This window comes from Falco punctatus, assembly GCF_963210335.1.
Source record: "Falco punctatus genome assembly, chromosome: Z".
NCBI classification, from domain to species: Eukaryota; Metazoa; Chordata; class Aves; order Falconiformes; family Falconidae; genus Falco; species Falco punctatus.
Genome location: NC_137586.1, coordinates 83,266,409 through 83,288,851, shown reverse-complemented (window position 1 = coordinate 83,288,851; position 22,443 = coordinate 83,266,409). Strand labels below are relative to the sequence as shown.

General features: G+C 37.9%; 1 protein-coding gene across 2 annotated transcripts in view; it reads left to right on the top strand.

The window, feature by feature from the left end:
* XRCC4 (X-ray repair cross complementing 4) overlaps positions 1-22,443 on the top strand; it is a 195,200-nt gene that overhangs the window by 15,729 nt on the left and 157,028 nt on the right. For both annotated transcript variants that reach the window (XM_080372566.1, XM_080372567.1), the window contains exon 2: positions 14,458-14,607. In XM_080372566.1, coding sequence (XP_080228692.1) covers positions 14,458-14,607 — 150 coding nt within the window. The remainder of the gene's footprint in view (positions 1-14,457; positions 14,608-22,443) is intronic.

Here is a 22,443-nt window from a genome sequence, read left to right as displayed (position 1 = left end):
AGAAACATTTTTGTAGTGTGATTTGCCAGTGAAGAGATTGCATACTGTTCAGTTGAGTGTTTATGTAATAGAGCATACTTAGGAATTTCTATAATGAAAGGTTAAAAAAAGGTGACTTCAGAGATTAAGCTTCTAGATTGTTTTCAAATGCAGGAAACAAAACAATGTCCATTGCATGAGGGAGGCTATCTACATAACTTCTGTCTCATAGCTTTCATAAGAAGTAGGAGGATTGGAGAAGATAATTTACAAATATCACAGGTGGGTGACTGACATGGCAGGTACATTTGTATAAAAGCTGGTAATGCCCTTTTTTGACTTTAATGTTGCATCCACTTCTGTTGTTCCTAGTATCTTCAAGTACAAGCATGAATGCATAAAAACTTATTTGCATAGTTGCTACAGCTACAAATTAGTTTAGCTCTCCCACTGGAATAAGGAGGCAGCAGAACATACAGGATATGCATTATTCAGGCAAGCGTGTAGAGAGTAGGTAGTGTTCTATATGCTGGCAGTGGTAGTAGAACATGGCATTTTGTTTGTTAATATCATTTTACAAAAAAGGTATCTACATTTAGGTGTGGCTTCTGTTTCTTTCTGTTTCCTAACTCCCTCTGTCACCTAGCAAAAGTGCACCCTGTATTCACTATAGTAGGATGAACCACAAGAGCTGCAAGATGTTGGAGGTTGCAGCTATTCTTAGCCAGAATGAATCCTCAGTCTTCACATCAGAGGTGCTTGAGAGGAGTGCTTTAACCTAGTATTGTAACATTTTAAAGAAATGTCATGTGATGTATGATAAGGGATGTTCACATAATGATGGTAATTCCTACACCTTAAAATTTCTGCTTTTTGTGGCAGGTTTCATGTGAATTGCTGTCCTCTGTCAGTATGATAAAGTTCTGTGAGTTGTGTAGGCTACTGTTTTATAGGAGTTGATTTAGAGTCTGGACAGAGTGTGAGGAATGAATATGCCAGCTATTATGCTATACTTGACGTGGGGTCCACAAATACTGAGTTTATAGTCTGGGATGCCTTTATTTGTTGGATGACATGATAGTGGCTACATTGTGAAGATTGTGGAGGGAAGACACTTGCCTGTTAGTTTATATGCTCAACATTTTTGACTGCAGTTATGTAGAGTGTTTAGAATGGTGTGCTATGTGAAGCAATGGCGTTACAGGCACATCAGGAGTTCCTTTGACATTGCTAGTGAAAATAAACAGAATAGCAGCATCTTGGATCTTCAAGATGATGATTCCAGTGTATCCGTTGCTGAAGTACTTAAGAACTAAACCTAGCAAGGCTTATACATACACTGTTATGGTATACCAAGATGCATAAAGGGTTTTCAAAATTGCCTCAGCACTTAAATCCCGTTGATTTCAAGCATTTACCTGGACTAAAACAAGTACATCCAAGTCAATACATCCCACTCATAAAAGAAAGCTTTTCCATAAAAAAAAAAAAGCTTTTTAAAAATTATTTTAGAACAACACAAAAAGAAAAGATAAAGCAATATACAACTAAGAGGCTGATGCCAGGGTTGCTGAATAACTTAGCAAGGCATCCCATCCTTTTCTCACAAAATAACCCCAGTGTCACAGCTTGCAGTAGAAGTATGCTGTGCATGACGCAGATGACCTGACATACACAATTCCAGTGTCACCGCTGCTGGTGCCTTGTCTTGCCAGCAAGTTTGCAAGAATGCTGGATGGCTTTTGGTGGTCTGTTTCAACCAATAGACTTCCATTTCAGAACAGATGAGAACATTTAAAATGGTTTACTATACTGCATCGTGGCTTCACTATGTTACATGTTATGTGCTTACGTATGTGCAATGAGCCTTACAGGGTCACTTGTTTTGTCTCAATGCCTATTTCTGATGTCCTTGTTATCTTTCAGTGCCACTTGAAGATGAGAAATTTTAATCCTTACTACTTGTCACCTAGGGTTTAGCAGCAGGTGGAGAATATTTTTAAGTGTTTGTGTTACAGCTCAGGAGCCCCAAATGAAAAAGCACCACGCATCCTTGAAGAGTAGGTGGAATCACCAGCAGTTTAGGGTTGATTTGCAACATCTCAAACCGTTATTTATGTCTTCAAGGTTAATAGGATGCAGCTGTGATTTCTTCACTGTTACATTTGGCAAAAAGTCTGTAGTGCTTGCTGTTATTGTGGGGAATGTGACATAATGCATACACATTTAAGTTATGATTTTGACTAACATCATAACATCAAGTAACAAAGAATCCAAGTTAGAAAGCTATTTTAAAATATCATGAAATGAAAATTTTTGTATCAAAAAATGGGTTTGCTCTAGTTCCATCCCTGGTCCCTGTGCCGACTTGAGCTGTGAACCTTTCCTGGATTAATTGGGATGTCTTTATGGATTTTATTACGTGAGATGAAAAAAAGGAAAGGTGGCAAAAGGCTCCTGTGAATTTGTAGATTATTAGTGGAACTTAGTATCAGATAATATATTATTAATGACAGCTGTCCAAGATATGTCAAGATATAAAAGACTTACTAGATTATGTATGGTACCATGTTGACACAAATGAAGGTGAAATTTGGAAGAGAATTACGAAACAAATTACTGTTTGCTAAACTGACAGTAATCTGGTCAATGTGAAGAATGTATCTTGCAGGAAAAGTGCCAAGTTGAATGGCCTCTGTCTTCTGAGGCATACTAGTAATTTCACAAAAAATTACTTGACTAGATAGTCCAAATTTCCAAAGTTTGGAAAATTACTGGAATATTTCTACATCTGCTTTGCAAACATCTAGGTGAGTTTGGAGGGAAGGGGTGTCCTCCAGCAGAGCAGACAGATAGAGCAGGGATTTGTAAAATAACTAGTAAAACAGAGAGACCAATCTTGTGTGATTTCAAGAGTGCAGAGACTGAGAACTTTTGTGTTCTTGATCTAGACGTCAGCCAAATCGCTTCCTATCTTGGGATGGAAAAATTAATGCAATTAGAGGAAGAGTGAGGCTATATATCCTATCACAGGCTGCATTTGTTTTTAAAAAATGATTCAAATGATTATGAAAGGGATTGTTTGTTTACAGGTCTACAAAAGGATCTTAGAGGCCACCCTTTTCAGCACAGTAGCTGGACAGGAAAGAGGGAGCATGGGGCTTTCCAAATGCTGTCAGCTGTGTCAAGCTTATGGTGGAAACTTCACAAAAACCTGAGGAGAGATTTGTGTTGACTGAGCCAATGGGGGAAGCTTAGACAGCCGTTGGAGACAGCAAAGTGTATTGTGTGAGCATATATTAAATTTCTCCAGCTGTGAAATTTAACATTAATTTACAGAGTACAACACACAGTGGCCATAGGCATAATGGAGATTGGGCAGAAATGTTAATTTCACTGAAAGCTAGGTATTGCTGTCGTAGAGGATAATTATTTTTTGAGGTAAGAGGCAAGGACCCAGCTGAAGCATTCTTATGTGTGTGTCTTGGTAATAAACCTACTTGACTTAAGTTTCATAATCTTCTGAAGGCAATATTAGAGAGAAGGGGTTTTTTTCCCTCTGCCTTTGTCAGGAAAGTATAGCGATGAAAACTGCGCTTTATATTTTATAATCTTTCTTTAATCTTGTCTGTTCCAGGGATTTGTTTTATTAACCTCAACCATCCTAAAAATAGACTTCTTTTTCCCTCTTTTTTTGAAGTAATGATATAGAAGAGGCATTTTTTTTTGTATGTTAATTTTTTCGTATGGAATTTTTTTGTCTGGTAATTCAAGGTTTGTGTTGTGATTTTGGTAGTTGATGCAAAACGAATGAATGTACCTGTAATATTGGAAGGGTGGAAAATGCAGTGTGGGTATTGTATATAAAACTGTACTGTACTGAAATGGTTTGTTGGAACTTTAGAGAATCGACTTCTGCACAAAGTGGGGGGTTTTTATGCTCATGTACCTGCATTAGGTCAGAGCTGTCATATTTATTCACTGTTTCATTTCAGATAGTGATGTGCAGTAGCGGTTCTGTTAAGCTTCTGCAGTTGGGAACCAGAAAGCCCAGCAACATGAAGTGCAACCCAATATGCATTGAAGCCTAAGCTTAACTGAGTCTTGTTTTAAAAATCTTTTCTCCTTTTGTTCTAGTTCAATTTCTGGCCTACCCCCGGTATTTTTTTATTTCATTGTTCCATAAGATCTGATTTAACTTACCTGGGAAAGCAGTGACTTACAGTCTTAGAGCAACACTTCTGAGACCTCTACAGTGATGCTCCACATATTTGCTTTGTAGTAATGTATACTTTAAGATCTCAAGATTGTATCTAACTCATGAAGTATCAAAGCACTTCTGTGCTGTATTTTCCTAATTAGTACCTAATTACCCTCTCAGTTCAAGTCCCAGTGGCATTTTTCCACTGGTGTGCCCCTGCTGTGTCCTCATATTAGTCTGCAAATTTCTTTTCACTCTGGTGCAAGCTAGCATTCTTTAGTAGTTGTGAGGGAAAACTAATATTGAAAAGCTGGCTTCCTTAAGTAGACCCCCTGCTTGGCATCAAGTGTCTTGGGCAAGGGTTTAATTTTTGAGAGTAGGTTTTGCTGATCTTTTTTTTGCCTAGCCCATACTAGGGAAAAATAACCACCACAGGAAGGAGTCAGGAAAACTACTTCGAAAAGCAGTATGCTGATATGTCTTGAAAAGTTTTGTATTTTTACGTATAGAACTTAAAATGTAAAAAGTACAAGTGACCCTTGTGAAGCTCTTTCTAATCGTGGTTTGTAGACATAGTGCTGATTGAACACAAGCTGATAGATACGTGGTTGCTTAGGGTGTAGAATCAGTGGCAAATGAATTTGCTCTTTAGTGGAACTCTGTCCTTATTTATTTTATCTATTTTTTTAAAACAAAGTTGCTTGTGTTGCTTGTTTGCTCAGAGCTTGGTGAGGCTGTGGGACTTGTGTACTGACCACCCTCCTTGCTGTACTACTGGCATGTCAGTCATTCTTGGATATGTACTGGTGCTTCACTCCTTTTTTTTGGCTTGTCCAATGTGCATGGTCACAAAGCCTAAGCTAAACTGGTGCCTTGCTTTCCTGCGGGTTTCTTGCCTCTTTTGACAGTGCTGCACCATAGGGCACCAGCATCATATAATCCTATGTATGTCTGCCTGTCATGTTACATTGAAGATTGCGGCTCGGCATTCAAGGCAAATTAAACAACCAAAGCTGAACCTGTGCCCATCTGTGGTTGAAACAGTTGAAATCTGTGTTCAGTACAGATGGATACGGATGCATGTCTGCCATATCTTCAGACTCTGCTCAGGCTAATCCATCAGAAAAGTAATTAATTTTCAATACAAAGTGATAAACTTGGCTGAATAAAGAGCTTCACAATTAAAATTTAAGTGCATTGAAAGTGAATATCGCAGTTCATTGAAAATGTCTTGTGACGTATTTTTCTGTGGAGGCCAGATGAAACAAAATCAATTATGTATAAATTAGTATGAGCTCTTTGTTTGCAGGGAGATCAATGTTGCAAATAGCAAATGGAAAGAAAAACATAATAAAACTTTTGTTAAGTGAAGAAGGGGTAGTGCAGGAATTTTCTTCAAAGAAAATGCCTTAGGAAACTGTTTAGCAAGATAAAGCAGTTTGAGTCTAGGCCTATTTTTTATTATTAATGTGACAGGGATGTGAAATTAAAATAATCCATCTTTTTGAAAAGACTTGGGTATAGAGGTGGGAGGAGAGGAGGATATATAAGCCTTCATATTTATACCTATTCTTGTCCCACTGGTGGCTACAGTTGGTGAAATTTGTTTTCCTAGGTTACTGGGCTCAATTTTTGAAAGCTGTTCAGAAATCTTATGTATAGAATTACATCCATCCTTATCTGGCTGACACTGATTTCTTTGTTTCATTTGTCCTTGTTTCAGATTTGTTTCTCTTGCCTATGGAGCTATTGTGGATTCAATAGTACTGAATTTATTTCACTTTATTTCAAATTACTATTAATAAAAAAAAAAGGGGCAGACTTCCATAGAATCCTTTGCTAAGTGATGTTAAGTCAAACATTCACAGAAACTTGTCAGATTGAGTGGGATTATAATAGGTCTATATGGGGACTAAAGAATAGAAAACAAAGGAAATCTGTAGGACAGATTTGTGTTGAATATCCTGATAATACTTAATCCTAAAGAAGGCAGTGTTTTGGAAAACAGATGATACTTCGACCAGACTACTATGTTATCCAAATATACATCAAAAAGACATATGTATCTGAGTATTTTTGGATGGGCAAGGATGGTTAAAACATGCTGCTTTTTCTTATTTATTTATTTATTTATTAAATTTCTTTTTATTTCCTCAACTTTCCCATACCCAAATGGGTGATGTGAAGTTACTTAAAACTGCAGACATGCTTTTGGAAATGTGACTAAGACAGTAGGAATTCCTGATTCTTGCTTCCTACTGATTGTATATGGCAGGCTCAAAAGTTGCATCTGGCAGAATTATACAGATCTGCTTCCTTTTCTTGTTTATTTGCAAAACAAATAATTATTTTCATGCTGTCTTTTCAGAGAGATTATAGGGAAACTGATGTATATTTAGATTGTGGTTGGGGTGTGTTTTTTGATTATTTTTTTTTCCAGAATTATCTTTCTTAATAAACAGTCCAAGGTTTCAGTTTTCAAGGAAAGGCAAAGTAGGTGTGGCTTCATGCTGCCATTGGCTTTGGTAGGGCCTTGGAAAGCCAGGCTGACCTACTGCCAAATTAGAGTTACGAAATATATGTTGGGGCTTGCATCTCCCAGAGGCAACAAAGGTAAGTGAGTCTGGGTCTCCTGGGCATGCCTGCTGACTTTGCATCCCAGATCTGCCCACTTGTGTGGTGGTCGTCTTTGATCCTTGCTCTAGTTCTATACACACTTTTTAGTAACTTCAGTACTAAAATTAACTTTTTCATCAGGAAATACTTCACCTTTATGTCTTAATTTTATTTTTCACAGGTTTACTGTTAGTGTATCCTGATTTATGTAGGGAAACCTTTGGATTTTTCTAATGTGCATTTTTGAAAGTGAGGATTTGACAGCACGCACACACTGAACTGTGTTAGTGTTAAGAAGAATTCATAGAAGAAAAAGAAAAGTTTGTCCCTTCTGGAAGTCTATCCAGATACTCCCTTACTTGCTAGTATATATTATTATAATTGTCCACTTGGGTGTTTGTTCTAATAGACGAAGGCCTTTTTTTAAAATCTTATTATAGCTTAAATGGTCTCCTAATATAGATGCTTATAAGTAAGCTTGGCAAGCCTGAATGCCTGGAGTTGGTAGTGGGTTAGGTCTGAGACTTCAAGAGGATGAAAGACACCAGGGTGGGCTTTGTCTCCAGGCTACAATTAAGATCAAAGCTTGTTAGTAAGATTCGTACTATAAAGGTTGTTGACTGTCTGCTTCCTTCTGTTTCTCCTCATTTTTCAGCTGGTGACTGTAGTAAATAAGTCTGACAAGGGTTGCTCCTTATCGTTGATTCCAGATCTTTTTGTGGCAAATCTTGCATATTTTATTGGCCTATGGAGTCTCACAAGCTGAAGACTGCTGGGTTGTTTTGGACAGTTGCACAAAAAGTACATGCATGTTTCCAATCCTTTTGTGGCTACCACGAAACAGTGGGAAGCAAGCAGTGCAAATGTTAGCCATGTGAGTCTTGCATCTGCAGTTGGGTCCAATGAGGACCAAATACTGATTGCAGCTGTCCTGAAGTCAATCGCTTGATCAAAAGTTGTCATGCAGGACTGAATTTTTAAAATAGGCCATTCGCCCGTCTGCACAAAGTTATAGTCGTTCAATCACTTCTTCATATCCAGTGCCAATTTTTGATTAGTTTCCTTTATCTGCAAGACAAAGTTGCATTACTGACAAAATTGTGATCCTTGTGCTTTTAATATAGAAGAAAGTTAAACAAAAGATCAACTAGGTACAACTTGGGTTGCATGTAATACAAAAATGTGTTAGCCTTCTAAATTTCATCAGGAAACAAAGCTCTTTCAAAAATTTTATCTTCTCTGGTCTTCAGATGTGTCTTTAAGTTACAGCTGAATGTTATTATTGAATTTTTCTTCAGTGTCAACATAATGTGGCCCAGGGGATGGGAGGCTCATGGTGAGATGTGATAGGAAGGATGCTGTATTGTTTTCTTCGTGTTTGTTGGCCCAATCATGTTCTTCCAAAATGAAAAGAAAAAAGAGGAAATCCTTATTAGGTTGATAGTAGTTCTTAGATTAACTGAGTCGTATTTGAAGTTTTTGTCAGGTATTTTAATGCTCTTCCATTTGAAGTATTGGAGTTAATGGAATTTTAAATTAACATGAGAGAATATCAATTTGTATGAAATATATCTCCAGAAATGTTCATAAATATAGACATCTTTTTTCCTTCTTTTAGAAAATGTGGTAATAGCCAGTTTTAATGTTTAAAAGCAATCTGAATTTTTCTTGACTGGTTTAAATTGGCAATTATCCACTTATCAGTACATATAGCATCTTCTGAATCGTACCTGTTCTCTGATTATAGGTTAGCCATTCACTTTCTTCTGAGATTTGTAGTGTATGTTGTGGTCAAGCCAATGATAGAAAGGGTCACATTATAGACTTTAATAGCAGTGTGCTGTATGTGCTTGTCTTCTGTTCTGAACTCACTGTAGATAGCGCCCTATTTTTCTCAACAAGAAAGCACTTAACTTAATTGCTCCATTAGAAGGACACAGTAGCTCTTTCAGATCTGCTAGTAGCCTTCCATGCATAGCTGCTGAAGTTTGGAACACCTGCTGCTGAAGCAATTTGAAAAAAAGCCATTAGTCTCCATGGAAAAAAAAATGAAGTGCTGGAGTTCAAAATATTATCAATGATGCTGTGTTGGAGCAGCCTAAAATATTTGGCTTTTGGTCTATGCCTAGTGCTATCCAAAACAACATATAAAATTCTTTGTAAACCAATCTTTAAAAGTGTCTTGTTTATTCAGAAGTAGCTGTGTACACTGTTTATTCAGAGAGCAGACTCCAGTCAATTGCACATCAGCCAACAGCTGATTTCTCCTTAGAAAGAAACATTGCCTAATGTAGATCATAGAAGCCAAAAAACAAAGAGACAAAGTGCTAAAGATAAACAGCTCAATCCTCAACTGTTTGAAGGCCTCAATAAAACCTCTGATTTACAAATTTGGGGTGGGACTCAGCTGTTCCCACCTGCAAGCTTGTTTCGAAGCCTTGGCTCTAACACCCAGAGGTGCTAATATGTGGTATGACCTCCTGTGCCCTTAAGGAGAAAAACACTGGCTTTCTTATGGCCCTAATCAATCAGTTTCTCTGCAGTTTTCTTTATAATAATTAAGGGAGGAAGAAAGTACTGACTGCTCTCAGTTTGTTGAGCCAGCGAATGGAAAGAGCCTGCAGAGATGGTGTTGCTGAGTATTGAATGGCACTCAGAGGTACTCCTTTCGTCTGATTGACTCAGAGGTGCTTTTTAGACTGTAATAGTAAGGGTCTGATTTCATTAATTTAGGTTGTTGTGTAGCTATCAAAATATTCTGGTTTTTTGCAATGATGTTTTCTTTTTCACAAGCTTCAACAGCAACTGGGATGTTAAATAGAGAGAGTACCAAAATTCAGGTGGCTGTTTTAACCATTTTAGGCACTAATACAGTTCTTACCTGTGTCCCTACCTTTCCACCCAAAGATGTGAAACTGACTCTTAAAAGTTTCAGCTCTCCCTCATCCTTGATTTTTTTTTGGCTGTCTTTGATATGGAGATTATAACTTGGTGAAGATGGGGATGTTATTAAAACCTTAAAAAGCAGTACCAGCTTCTACAAGCTTGTGTGACCAGTTCTGTGGAAGGTCAGGTCCCAAGCTGACATGTATTTTTCAGACCCCTTTGTCTGTACATCTGCAGTTATTTCATTCTGCCTGAGTGTCTGGCCCTGAGTACTTAAAACAGCTGTGACGCTTAATGCTTCAGTTGTAGGTGTAGTGCTAATGGATTATTGGAGACAATAGCCACAACAGAGAAAAGGCTTGGTGTTCATTTAAAAATTTACTGGTAATATTTCTAGAGGGACTACTTTCTGAATGTATAAAGGTAGATTCTTAGACGAGCACATGCAGGACTGCTGGCAGAAATTTTGCATGTGTGGTAGTTATTCAACAGGATAATTCATTGTCATAACTGGCCTTTTAAATTATTATTTAGGTATTACATAGGTACCCAACTGTATCACTTCTAGAACCTACATTTAGGGTTTGGGAGGTAACGAAGTGAACAGAAACAATGGGAAACCTAACTTGTTGCAGCCTTGATGCTATGGTAACTGTCCAATTTGCGTGTATGTGACATCTTCTCCCATGGTAGCGACTAAAGAAGTGTAGATTCAATCAAGTTTCTTGGAGGTGTGTTATTGGTCTCCTGCACGCCTGGAGACAACACTCATTGGTAGCCAAACTAAAATATTTTTAAGGTGGGTGGCAAGGTTTGAGTGTGAATTTGGGCAAGGGGAACTGAAGAATCTGCTTTGGCAAATCTGTTCTTCATTTGCCCCTCAGACTTTTTGGCAGTGCACAGCATTTCCCTCACCACAAAAACCCTGGGGCAGAAACTCTGTTAGGAACACAGTCACCTTTTATGCACAAGTACTTGGTTTTTGAAGAGTCATATATGCTTGGCATGTTGAAAGCTGACAGGGTGATGAGAGACTATAGTAAGGAGGTAGATGAACTGAGATAGTTTAGTTATAAGGAAGGTATTATAGTTTAGTTCAGTTCTTGAAGTATAGAGTGATACATCGTATAAAGATGTTGAACAAAGTTACTAGTGAATCCTGTGAATGTACAACTAACTTCAGGTATTCAGGTAGGAAGTCCCAACTTCCTCCCTCTGAAATTCATATTTTGGAAATACACTGGTGTAAGTATGTTATTACGTTTTTGCCTTTATAGTGTATGAGCTGCATACACTCACCTTAGAGTAAGTGAAAACAATATGCTTTGATTTAGTTTCTGTATTTTTCTTTTATTAGTGGTAATTGCTAGTTGCTAAATAGTTAGGTAACTCTTTGCTATTTTTTTTTCCTATATTCACACATTAACTTTGTGTGGTTTATCCGTTTACTCACAAATACATTAAACTCTGTGGAAGCATTGTGTTGTTGGGAGATTTGTGAAAGAGGGGTTTGTATGTGGGTTTTTTATTTGGGTGTGCTTTGGTTATTTTTTCCTTTTTCCTTTTTTTTTTTATCCCAAACAGGTTTTAAAAAAGCAGTAAGGTACAATGTTTTTATTTGCACTGATTTTTTCTATGTGTTGTGTAGGTCAGACCAATTTTCATGAAGAAGGTTTGTTCCTCTTGAACTAAATAATAGCCATTATATAAAGCTAAGAATCCTTAAGCTTTTGCTGATGGGTTGGAACAATTGAGTGCCCGGAGATCTCAAGCAAGGCTGAGCTCTGCTTTGTAAGGCAGTTTCTAAACATGTAGTAGTAGCTAATACTTCTCTCAAAAGGTCGGTGAGCACAATGAAGGACTTAAAGGCTGGGAGAAAAAGTATTTTCAGTTTATGTTCTCTTGTAAAATTGTTTGTTCAAAGATGCACAATAAAATCTGTAAAAGCTTGACAAGTGTATTTTGCATTTTATTATGGAATACAGAACATTCCTCTGTGTTTTATCTCCTCGGTGTGTTTGCTTTTATTGAAGTTGTGTTTTACCACAGGTAGACATCATATGGAATCTTTCTCAGTTCTGCTAACAGGCTCATCCGTTATGCTGGCAGCTGAGCTCTTAAGAATGATGTCTAAACAGAATCTTAATTTTTAGCTGTTCCACATCACTTGAGTGAAATATGTGAATATGGATGCATGCAAAACACAGTATTATGATATCAGATGAATTTCATCTCAGGCATTAGAGACCTTTTTAGTGCATCTTTAAATAAATTAATTTCCTTTCTTGTGTGACTCGACATAAATTTTTCTGACTGAGAACTGACACTTCATTCTCTTTATCACTGTAATAAATAGAAAATAAAACTCCCTTGCTTTGCTTTCTGTTACAAACAATCTGCGCTGAAAAGACAGCCTCTGATTCACTGAGTGCTGCTCTGCTTTGTAGTAAGAATGAAATGCGACAAGCAAAAAGTCCCTACTGAACTATATATGTGCCTTAGTACGTTGTATGTGGTGTGTCTTGGTTGTCTGCAACTATTTACAACGTTTAGGTGAAAAAGAATAAAGTCTGTTTAAAAACACTTTCAGAGAAGGACTTTAATGAAAATATTTCATAAGGGACTCTGTATTTTTCCATAACAAACAAAAAGGTACCTGGCAGGCAAAGAAGACACGCTGGTGTCCTTGAATGTACTGCAGACATTACTATGTTTCCTGTCCTGTGCTCTTTGTTGACCCATGCCCAGGCAGTTAGTGCACTACATGTCTTTAAAATGGCTTTAGTTCTATAATAACTAATTGCAAAAGCCTTGCTACAGGCCTCCATGCCCCAAATACTTTATTTTCTGTTCTTGGTTATAGGTGCACAGACGTAGTGTAGATTTTTCAGAAGTGGCCAGTTGCTTGGTGGAGGAAATAAAAGACTTTTTTTTTTACTCAGACTTATTTTTCAATATTGCTTTTAAGTAACTCTTCAGTTTGACACATACTCTGTGAATAGTAATAGAGTATCACATCTGTAGTAGTATATGCAGTGGTGGTTTATAGATGTAAAATCATCCTTCTTGGTGGTGTTGGTAGTTTATGATGCTTAGCTGTATGTACATGGTTTTTTCCTTCTACTCCTATCATAGCTTTTGAATCGTAAACTCTCTGGAAAAATTCTCTAAACAGGGAAATGTTATGGTGCTTATGTGTACTTAAGCTTTCAGCCTAAAAAATGAAGTATTTGAGTATTTGGTGATAAAAATGTATGGGAATGCTGGAAGTGCCCAGTGACATGCTTTAGCCAAAGTTCAGCCTGGAATAGCAGGATATTTCCATGATGCTGCTCTTGTTGTTCAGAAATGCTATTTATTAGTGCAGGGTGATCTATATTGTGATTTAATTACCCACCAAAGGGACTTAATGTGTTGTTTTCATTAACCTTATTGATATCTATAGTGAATGTTTATATTATTGACAATGCAGCTGCTGTCTAGGTGTTAATGTAGCTTTATGCTTGAAAAACAAGTCATATTCATGTATTTTGCTGCTTTTGAATACTACTGCATGCATTTGCATGTTCAAATGTTGTTGGCTGCAGCGTTCAGCAAAGGTCAGACAACTGCAGTCAACTACAGTTAAAACTGTTCTTCCTAACCTGAAAATGCCAACTTTTGGGGAGGCCAGTGGTAGTTAAATCTGTATGTAGGTTTGGCTTTCAGTGTCTATGGGCAAAGAAAGAGCAGTCCCCTGAGGGTCTGAACTAAGCCTGATCGTGATTACTTATTGCTACACTTTAGATAGAAAACTTGAACTTTTAATACTTAATCTGCCCAAGCATCATTGTAGTTTAAATGCTTCAGTTGTGGTTTTTCCTGCTTTTATTAATTCATGCTATATTTAGTGTATGTGAACTCGTAGGCCTTTTTCATTCATATCATTCTTTTAAAAAAAACTCTAAAATTAAAAGCGCAAAACAACTGAACACCCCAAAACAAACTCCTCAGGTACTGGATAGCATGAAGCATTCTCAATGAAAATGCTGTATGTCAACGTTAATGGCAAAATTGACTGTTTCTTCATTTTTCTTTGGAACAAATTGCCAAATGAAGCTTTAAAGTTCTTGAGTACTGTAAGAATTTGTTATTGTCAGATTAGACTGTATAAATACAGGGACCCTTTAGAAGGTCTTATGTCAAGTACAGATTGCCAGGTGCCTTCGACACTGAGCAAAAAATTCACTGTAGCATCATAAATTTTGTTCTCTGCAAGATCCAGGTTTCTACATAACTACTTTAGTTGCTGGCATTCATTATAAACCTCTGCTTTGCAGTGAAATTTAGTAGCGTGCCTTCACATGGCAGTCGTCCAGATGAACATTGATTATTTTGAATTATTACCCATGCACTGTATGTTGGGTGATACCAGCCAGTAAGTTAAAAACATAGCCACGGGGAAGTGCTTGTGTATTGTAATTTTCTGTTCCCCAGCTTCCTGACAGTTTGTTAATTTGGGACTATTCAAATATATGCGATTGTTGGCACTGCTCTTTTAAACTTTACATACTGTAATCCAGTTTTCTGTTTGGAAATATCACTGGTTCTCTGAAAAACTGAATTTGTGCGGGAAGGTAAAATAAAATTCTAAGTATGCTTATATTTGTGTCTTTTATATATTTATTTATTTACTTACTTATTTACTTATTTACGCAGCTAGTTACATGAAACTGCTAAGCACCTCTGGAAAATAAGCCACTGGTTATAATAAGATTATCTTACTTCCTGAACAGGTGTCTGGAAAATGGAGAAGACTTTGAACAGAATTCATCCAGTTTCTGATCCAGAAGCAACATATTTTCTTCAAGTGTCGTGGGAAAAAGATTTAGGCGCTGGCTTTGGTATAATACTTACTGATGGGCAATGTGCATGGACTGGGACAGGTAATAGTAGAAAGAAACAAAAGTTTGAAATCATTATTATTATTTATTATTTTTAAGCACTTTCTAAACTGTGACCCATAACTTGCATCAGAAACTTACAACCATTATCTCTCCCCAGTGATGGAGTAGATGGTTTTGTTATCTTTCGGTATCCTCTCGGACATGTTCAGAGATCTTTCAAATCTGGACAGATTTTGTGTCAAACCCAATACTAAGTCATTTAGCATATGTATATGCAATGTTTTGTCCTTCCTCAAGAATATAATTTCTTGCAGTGATATTGGAGTACCACTTTTGTGTTTTATCCAGATTCCAGAACAAATGTGTCATGCAAGTTCCTTTTGGAAACAATAGTTCATGAAGCATTTTTATATATGGTTTCATAAAATCTTGAGAGCTGAAGGTGGCTCTATTTGCTACTGAGGTGAATTTTTGAGAAGGAGAATAGACAAGAAAGTGTTTTATTCCTAGGTCTAAGTTATCAGAAGAAAAAAAATAGCCTGTGAGATTCTTTCTTTCTCCACTTGGAAACCTAAATAAGAGCATGGATCTCATGAGAGCATGCTTCTCATTCATGGGTAGCTGAAGAAGGAAAGATCTGTGTGTTCCTTTAGAAATGTATCAAATACTTAATGAAAAAGCTTTTGGTGGCAAAAATGTTTCAAAAGGAGGAAAAAATAACATATGTTACAGTGTATTGTAAGCAAAAATGTTTTCCTGACTTTTTCTGAATTATGAGAATAGTAGGCCATGTGGTTCCTTCCTTCCTTCCTTCTCCCTGCCCAGAGGACATTGTTTCTCCCCAGTTCCTACATAAGCCAAGCTTTCAAACAGGCCTGATACATATTTAAAAAAATAAATAAAATAGGACTTTGTGTAGAATTTCTATATACAGATCCACACGATATATATGTGTGTGTCTATACTTTCTGTGTTTGAAAAGAAGCTTAATCATTCATTAACTTTCTTTTAAATACAATTTTCACCTTCCTTTCAGATCTAGGAAACGTGACCAAGTTAAAATATGTCTACATATGTATTGAATCTACTCTTCCATATTCCTTTTAACGTTTCAAACACACTATTGATTAGGAGCTCCTGCACAAGACAAATACGTATATTTCAATGCTGGTTCCCTGTAGTCTGGCTATGACATGTTTTTCTTTCTTGATTTGACAACAGAATAGTCAAATTATGTATTTTTAAAATAACAATAAAAGAATGTTAACATTGATTAAATAACTAATTAAGCATACTGGTTTTTCTGTTTAAAAGCTTTTCTGGTGGTTCTTACGTAGATTTAAAATCCCCAGCTTAAAGAATCAGCTTTTTGTAACTTTTAAATCTGTTATTTTTCTGTAACTGGAAGAGTATAGAAAAAAATATGTGAACATGGTTCTCATTTTGTTAACTTCCTGCGTGTGGCAGAATGGCTTGATGATGGTTTTCCAAAACAAAGGCCCAGTGAAAGCAAGAGGAATTCACTCTATCAAAAGGAAAGAAAGAAACCCCCAAGAGTCTTAGCATGAGCACTAGGTACTCATCCAAAGAAGAGTACTTCTGTTTCTTCTGCAAGAATCCGAATTTCTAAAGAATTCCTATTGAATTTATAGTCCTTTGAATAATTTCATTAGGAGTTGAAGTCCTTATGCATAGGGCTTTCTTGCTGTGCAGATCTGTGTTTTCATACACTCAGTGTTGGTTTAGATCACTTATTTCTAAGTTAGTGCATCATGTTTGAGACTGCTTAGATTCTAAATTCAAAACCTAGAGGGAAAGCAGTGGTCAGAGAATGCTTGCTATGGGAAATCCCTTTTGGGTTGTTCATGCTGTGGATTATTTTGCTTGGCAAGACCTACCAAGAAGTGAATGAGGGTTGCTGACTGAGTTGTCTTTTGCGGTTTTTGTGCATTTAATGTGATGATGAAAAGTGTTAGGAGTCCTATTTAAGGAGGGAAAAAAAGTAAATCTTGGGGTGAGGAGAAGCACACAAATATGCAATATGATCTCATGTATTAACTTGGTATAGGATTAAAGAACTACAGCTATATAAATTTATGCATTTCATGTTTCTCTAACGATTGATCAGTTCTACTAGCCTTATAAGATAAGGTAACATGCAGCATGTACAGGCACCACAGGAAAAAAAAAACCCCACAGTGCTTTATTATAGTGTATTAGTATCTTTTGGTTTTTTAACTTTCTTATTTTAATGAAAAATCTAATTTTTTTCCTCAGTGTTGAAATCATTGTAGGCATACACTTATTTTTGCAAGTATATCTGATTTATTTTTGTTCTGCCCCTCTTTGCCTCATACTGCAAGGTATTCCACATTTCTGTCTGTACTGTTTTGAGGGATTTAAAGGGATTGCTGATGTACCAGTGGCCTTTTCTCTCTCAACTCTGCCTAGTGTCCTATACAAGCAATAAGCTAACTAATGTGGAAATGATTGGTAACTGGAGCTTATAATAAAATAGAAATGTTTTGATGGTAGATTTTTTGCCTGTCTTTCCCACTGCATTGCTATTTGTAGCGGATTGTTAGCTGTGCAGGATGAGTGTTGACCAGCACTGTAGCCCCAGTTGTTCACTAACATGTAGGCTCAGCTTTTTTCCTGACAGTATTTCTAATGTATCATTCTTTATATGAATGTTAAAAGTGCTGCTTTCAGTTTTAAAAAAAACCCAAGATGCAGCTGTGAGTTGTTAAAGTCTTAAGCCTTTCTGGTAACATCCATTTCATGCTTAAGTTATGTTTTAAAAATTTTGGAAAATACTTTTACTACTTCATCTGACGTACTTGGGTACGTTTAGTTATGTTGGAGCTGAGGGTTGAACACTTGTCTTGCAATGAGGTACAGAAGAACTGGTAGCATGTGTAATGGATAGTGTTAAGTTTACAACCTCCAGCTTTGTAGCACCCCTTGTAATGGTACCAAGTTCTGTTCTGAAATTCATACCTGTCAGCCTCAATGCGTGAGGATTAATGCACAACTGACATTGACTTAGTAGTTGCTTGCTTGTACATCTTTTCATGTCTGCCGTGCTGCCAGCTGGCTTTGCTTTAGTTCATGTCCCTGTATGCCAGCTGCAGCTGTGTCTGGGGCATAAGGAAGAAGGCAGCGATGCAGCATTGCAGCGAAATAGTGTGGCTTTGCACTCAGAAGTCCTGTTTGCAGGACAAGTACTGTCTGGCTATATGCGTGACCTTCTGTTTTGGACTCTGAAGGGTATTACGTATTAGAAAAAAGATGGTTGTGATGTCCATGCAGTGCGAAAAGGGTTCTGTTACACCTTGTTCCATTCCTCTTTCTCTGTGTTCTGTGTTCCTTTTCATAAAGATTTTTTTAACCCCCAACTTAATGAAGAGTGCTGCTACTTACTTTTGCTCTGCTTAAATTTGTCTTGTTGGGTTGTAGGAATAAATTTGAATTCTTCAGATGATGACACTAAAATATAAATGTTTTGAATGTTTAGTTCATTAGGTGAATCAGCATATTTCAGTGCCCTAAAGGTCATCAGTATTAGCCTGTATACAAAAACATTTATGTGTGATTGTCTATTACATCTGTTACAATGGACAGCAGAACAGAGTTTCCATTTCCGGAGATGTGCATGTATGAAGGGCAGACATATTGAATTTGCAAATCTGGAGGGACATACATACATAGTATGTCACACTTGTTTGTCCCTGGCCTCTTTTTCGCAACCTCCTCCATTTCCCATCCCCCACCCACCCCACCCCCAGCCCTTCTCTGCAACATAGACAATGCAGCTTAAAATGTGAGGATATAAGCATCTTCCCCAATCTAGTAATACTGATTATAGAGTTATTTTGTTTCTGATTTATTCTAATGCACGCTCCACAGCACTTCTACATTCTTTTTAATGTATAATAACATTTCTGCAATTTCTTACATCTGCTGAATGTTTGTGTTTCTGAAGATCTGGTAAAATGCTATGTATTTTGCCCTGTCCTTTTACTTTATGTTAGGCTAGTATGAGTCTGACAGGTTTTCTTTTGTGTTTTTAAAAGAACAGGGGAGCAGAAAACACACATTTTTAAGTGTTTTCTCTTTAAGGAGAATATTGTGAACTTTGTGACAGACTTCAGACTGCCATAAGTCTGACATTTTTCATCTTAGTGTGACAGAAGACTGACTGGCTCGTATTTATTGAGCCTAATTCTGTTCTGTTCTTTTTTTACTTTTTTTTTTTCTTTTCCCTTACCATAACTCCAAAGCAGTTCAGTTGCCTTGCCTCCCTTTGCTTTCTAGCTTTTGAATAACACATTTGAATCTGTCTAGGAAGAAATGTGCTAGGGGATAACTAAAGTGATTCTGACCCACTAATTATCTTTTTAACTGAGCATATCTGCAGGCTCAGATTTTCAGCAGAAGGGGGTAGCTGCTCCTTGTGTCAGGTCTTTGTTTCCTTGCAGTGGTGACATCAGCATGCTCTCTCTTGCCACCTACACCTCCTTTTTTACCTGTTAGCCTCTCTCTTAGGAACAGAGTAATAGAGTGGGGTGTTAAGTGACTGACTTGCCTTATCAGATTTTGCAGACATATGTTAATCACTTAAGGTGATTAGCAAGTTAGTAGTTCTTTTTTGTGTGCAAAAATAGTTAATGTGTTTGTGAATAGATGACCTAACTGGTTATTGTGACCTGTTACTGAAAAAGAAAAAAAGTCCAAATCCCCCAACAACAAAAAAGCCCCAAATCCAACAAAAATCCCTTCAATTAAGTCTAAGATCGGTAAAGTCTACCATCATGTTTTCCATATTTTGAGATGTGTAGAGAGGAAGACTACAAAAGCTAATAGTTGTGAGCAAGGAAGAGCTGGTTGGGTAAGTCAAAGTGGGGGGCAGCCTTTGGCAGCAGTGACTGTTGAGTTGATGTTCAGGATTGTAAGAGGAGAGAAAAGAGTAAAAAGTGGGATAACAACCCTAGGTTTAAAGAGAGCAGACTTAGACCCTCTTCCAGGATCTCTTTGAAAGAATCTATATGATACGGATCTGGAGAGAAGAGAGGTTTAGGAGAGAGGGTTGGTTTTTCAGAGATCACCTCCTCCAAACTCAGAAATGGTTCATCTCACTGGAACAGGAAATCAGGCAAAGGTGGCAGGAGGCTTGCATGGACGGACAAAGAGTTCCTGGATAAACCAGACATAAAAAGGAGTATGCAAGAGTTGGAAGCCAGGGTAAGGTGACCAAGGAGAGATACAGAGACAGTGACCAAACACGCAGGGATGGGGTTAGGAAAGCCAAAGCCCACCTGGAATAGCATCTGGCATGAGATGTGAAGGGCAAGTAGGACTTCTGCAGGCTAATCAGTAGCAAAAGGAAGATGAGGGAAGATGTGGGCCTGCTGCAGAATGGGGCAGTGGACTGGTGACAGCAGACATGGAAAAGGCTGAGGCACTACTCAGTGACTTCTTTGCCTTAGTCTTTGCTGGTTCTGGTTACGATTTAGCTTTAGAAACCCCAAGCCCCTGAGATCAGTGGGAAGGTCAGGAGCAAAGGAGACTTACCCTTGGAGGAGGATCAGGTTAGAGAATATCTTAAGAAACTGGATGTCTACAAGTCCATGGGACCTGGTTGAATGTGACTGAGTACTGAGGGATCTGGCCCATGTCATTGTGAGGCCACATAGTGATCGAGGGTTGTTTTTAAGGACTGGAAGAAATGTCTTTCCTATTTTGGGGAAGGATAAGGGGATGCATCAGGGTAACTGGAGGCTAGTCAGCCAGAGGGTGTTGGAGGAATAATCCTGGAAACCATTTCAAAAAATACTGAGGATGAGGTGGTGAGTAGTCAGTATGGATTTACAGAGGGGTATTTGTGCCTGACCTACCCAATAACTTTCTCTGAAACTACTAGCTTGTTGAATGTCGGAAGGGCAGTGGCTGGGTTTTTTTTTCTTTAGGGTTTCAGCACTGTGTCCTCTAACACCTTTATGGACAAATTGGTAAAGTATGGACTAGATAGCTGGACAGTGAAGTGGATTGAGCTCAACGGGTTCAACCACATTTCAAAGTGTTGTGATCAGTGGCGTGAAATCTAGCTGGAGGCCAGTTACTAGTGGCCTGGTACTACAGGAGTCGATACTGGGTCCAATACATAATAGATCCATCACTTGGATGATGACCCAGTGCATCCTCAGCAAGTTTACAGATGATGCAGAACTGGAGGGAAGGGTTGATGGAGGACTGGGTTGTCATTCAGAGGGACCTAGGCAGGCTGGAGGAAGGCTGGGCTGAAAGGAATTTCATGAGTTTGAACAAAGGCAAGTACAAAACTGTGTATCTAGGTGTGAAGAAGCCCCCAGCCTGTACCGGTGCCTTGGGTGACTGGCTGGAAGCAGGTCACTCTTTGAAAATCACCTGGGAGTCAGTGGTCAGGAAGCTGAACATGGGTCAGCAGCATGGCCTTGTGGCCAAGAGAACCAACAGCCTCCTGGGCTGCATTTGAGAGTGTTGCCAGCAGGTCAGGGGAGGTGATCCTTCCCCTCTGCTCAGCCCTGGTGAGACCTGTGATGCAGTGTCCAGTTTTGGGCTCTCCAGTATAAGAAAGATGTGAACTTACAGTGTCGAGTCCAGTGACAGCTGATGAAGGTGACTGAAGGATTTGAGCATCTTTAGTGCTAGAAGTTGAGAGAGCTGGGACTGTGCAGCCTGGAGGAGAGAAGTTTCAAGGAGATTTTGTCAGTGTGTATTAGTTAATGTCTGATGAGAGGGAGTAAAGAAGATGCAGGTAGGCTTTTCTTGGTGTTTTTATACGATGGATTGATTTGATATATACTGCCTCCTTTGAAATATGAGGTTAGCTACTGTATCAAGAAAATTAAAGAAAAATGAGGCAATTTGAACAGGCTCATGTTTGAAATGCTGTTCTTAACAGTAGGATTTCCAATACATGTGCGGGCTTATGTCTCAATATGAAATTCTCTTCAAAGGCATTTGTATAGAGAAGAAATACAGTTGTTATAGTTATTAATGAGGATTTTAAGGGGGATGCTTTTTTAGAGTCACTTGTAGTTCTGTGAAGGATGTGTTTTGGATCTTTTTTGTTGGGTTTTTGGTGTGTGTGGTCTTGTTTCCTTTGTTTTGGTTTGTTTTTTGTTTTGTGTTTTTTTTTTTTTTTTTTTTTGTGGTTTTTATTTTTTCAGGCTGTCACAAACTAATGTCCTTTTCCACATCTTGGTCTCTCAAATGCTGGGCAGATGCTAGAAGTGACAATTTAGAGCAGTCTTCCTCAGAAAGATCGGTCAGAAGAAGATTGATCAAGTAAACAATCTAAAATACTGTGTTGTTAGGTGACACATTAAAAGACTGCATTATATTATACACATCCTGTCTTTAGAGATTTTGCTTATATCTGTCTGTGCAAGAAACTCTGCACTTCTCATTAGAGTTAGTCGGCATAATGATCTCAAAAGTACTGAGGATACAGTATGTAAAATAAAATAAAAAGGAAGGAAAATAACCAGGGGCCCAGGTGGTAAAATCAAGAACTGTTTCTTGCTGCTCCTAGTGAAAGGTGAGTAGTCTTGGTAAGCTGCCATTTCAGTTTGAGTGTTAACCAAAAGAAGATTTAGGAGGAAATAAATGATCAAAAGCAGCCAGGAAAGGCTATCAGGGATCTCAATGACAGTATATCTTTATTGGCCTGTTCTGTACTGTATTCAACCATTCTTCATCTTCAAAGGAATGGAAAAAAGTCTTCTTTTTAGACCTGATGTAATGCAGACTGGAGGAACATTCCCCATTTAGTGGTCCTTGAATATGAATGGTAAAAGATGGATTCTCAAGTCTCCAGATGTAGCTTCATTT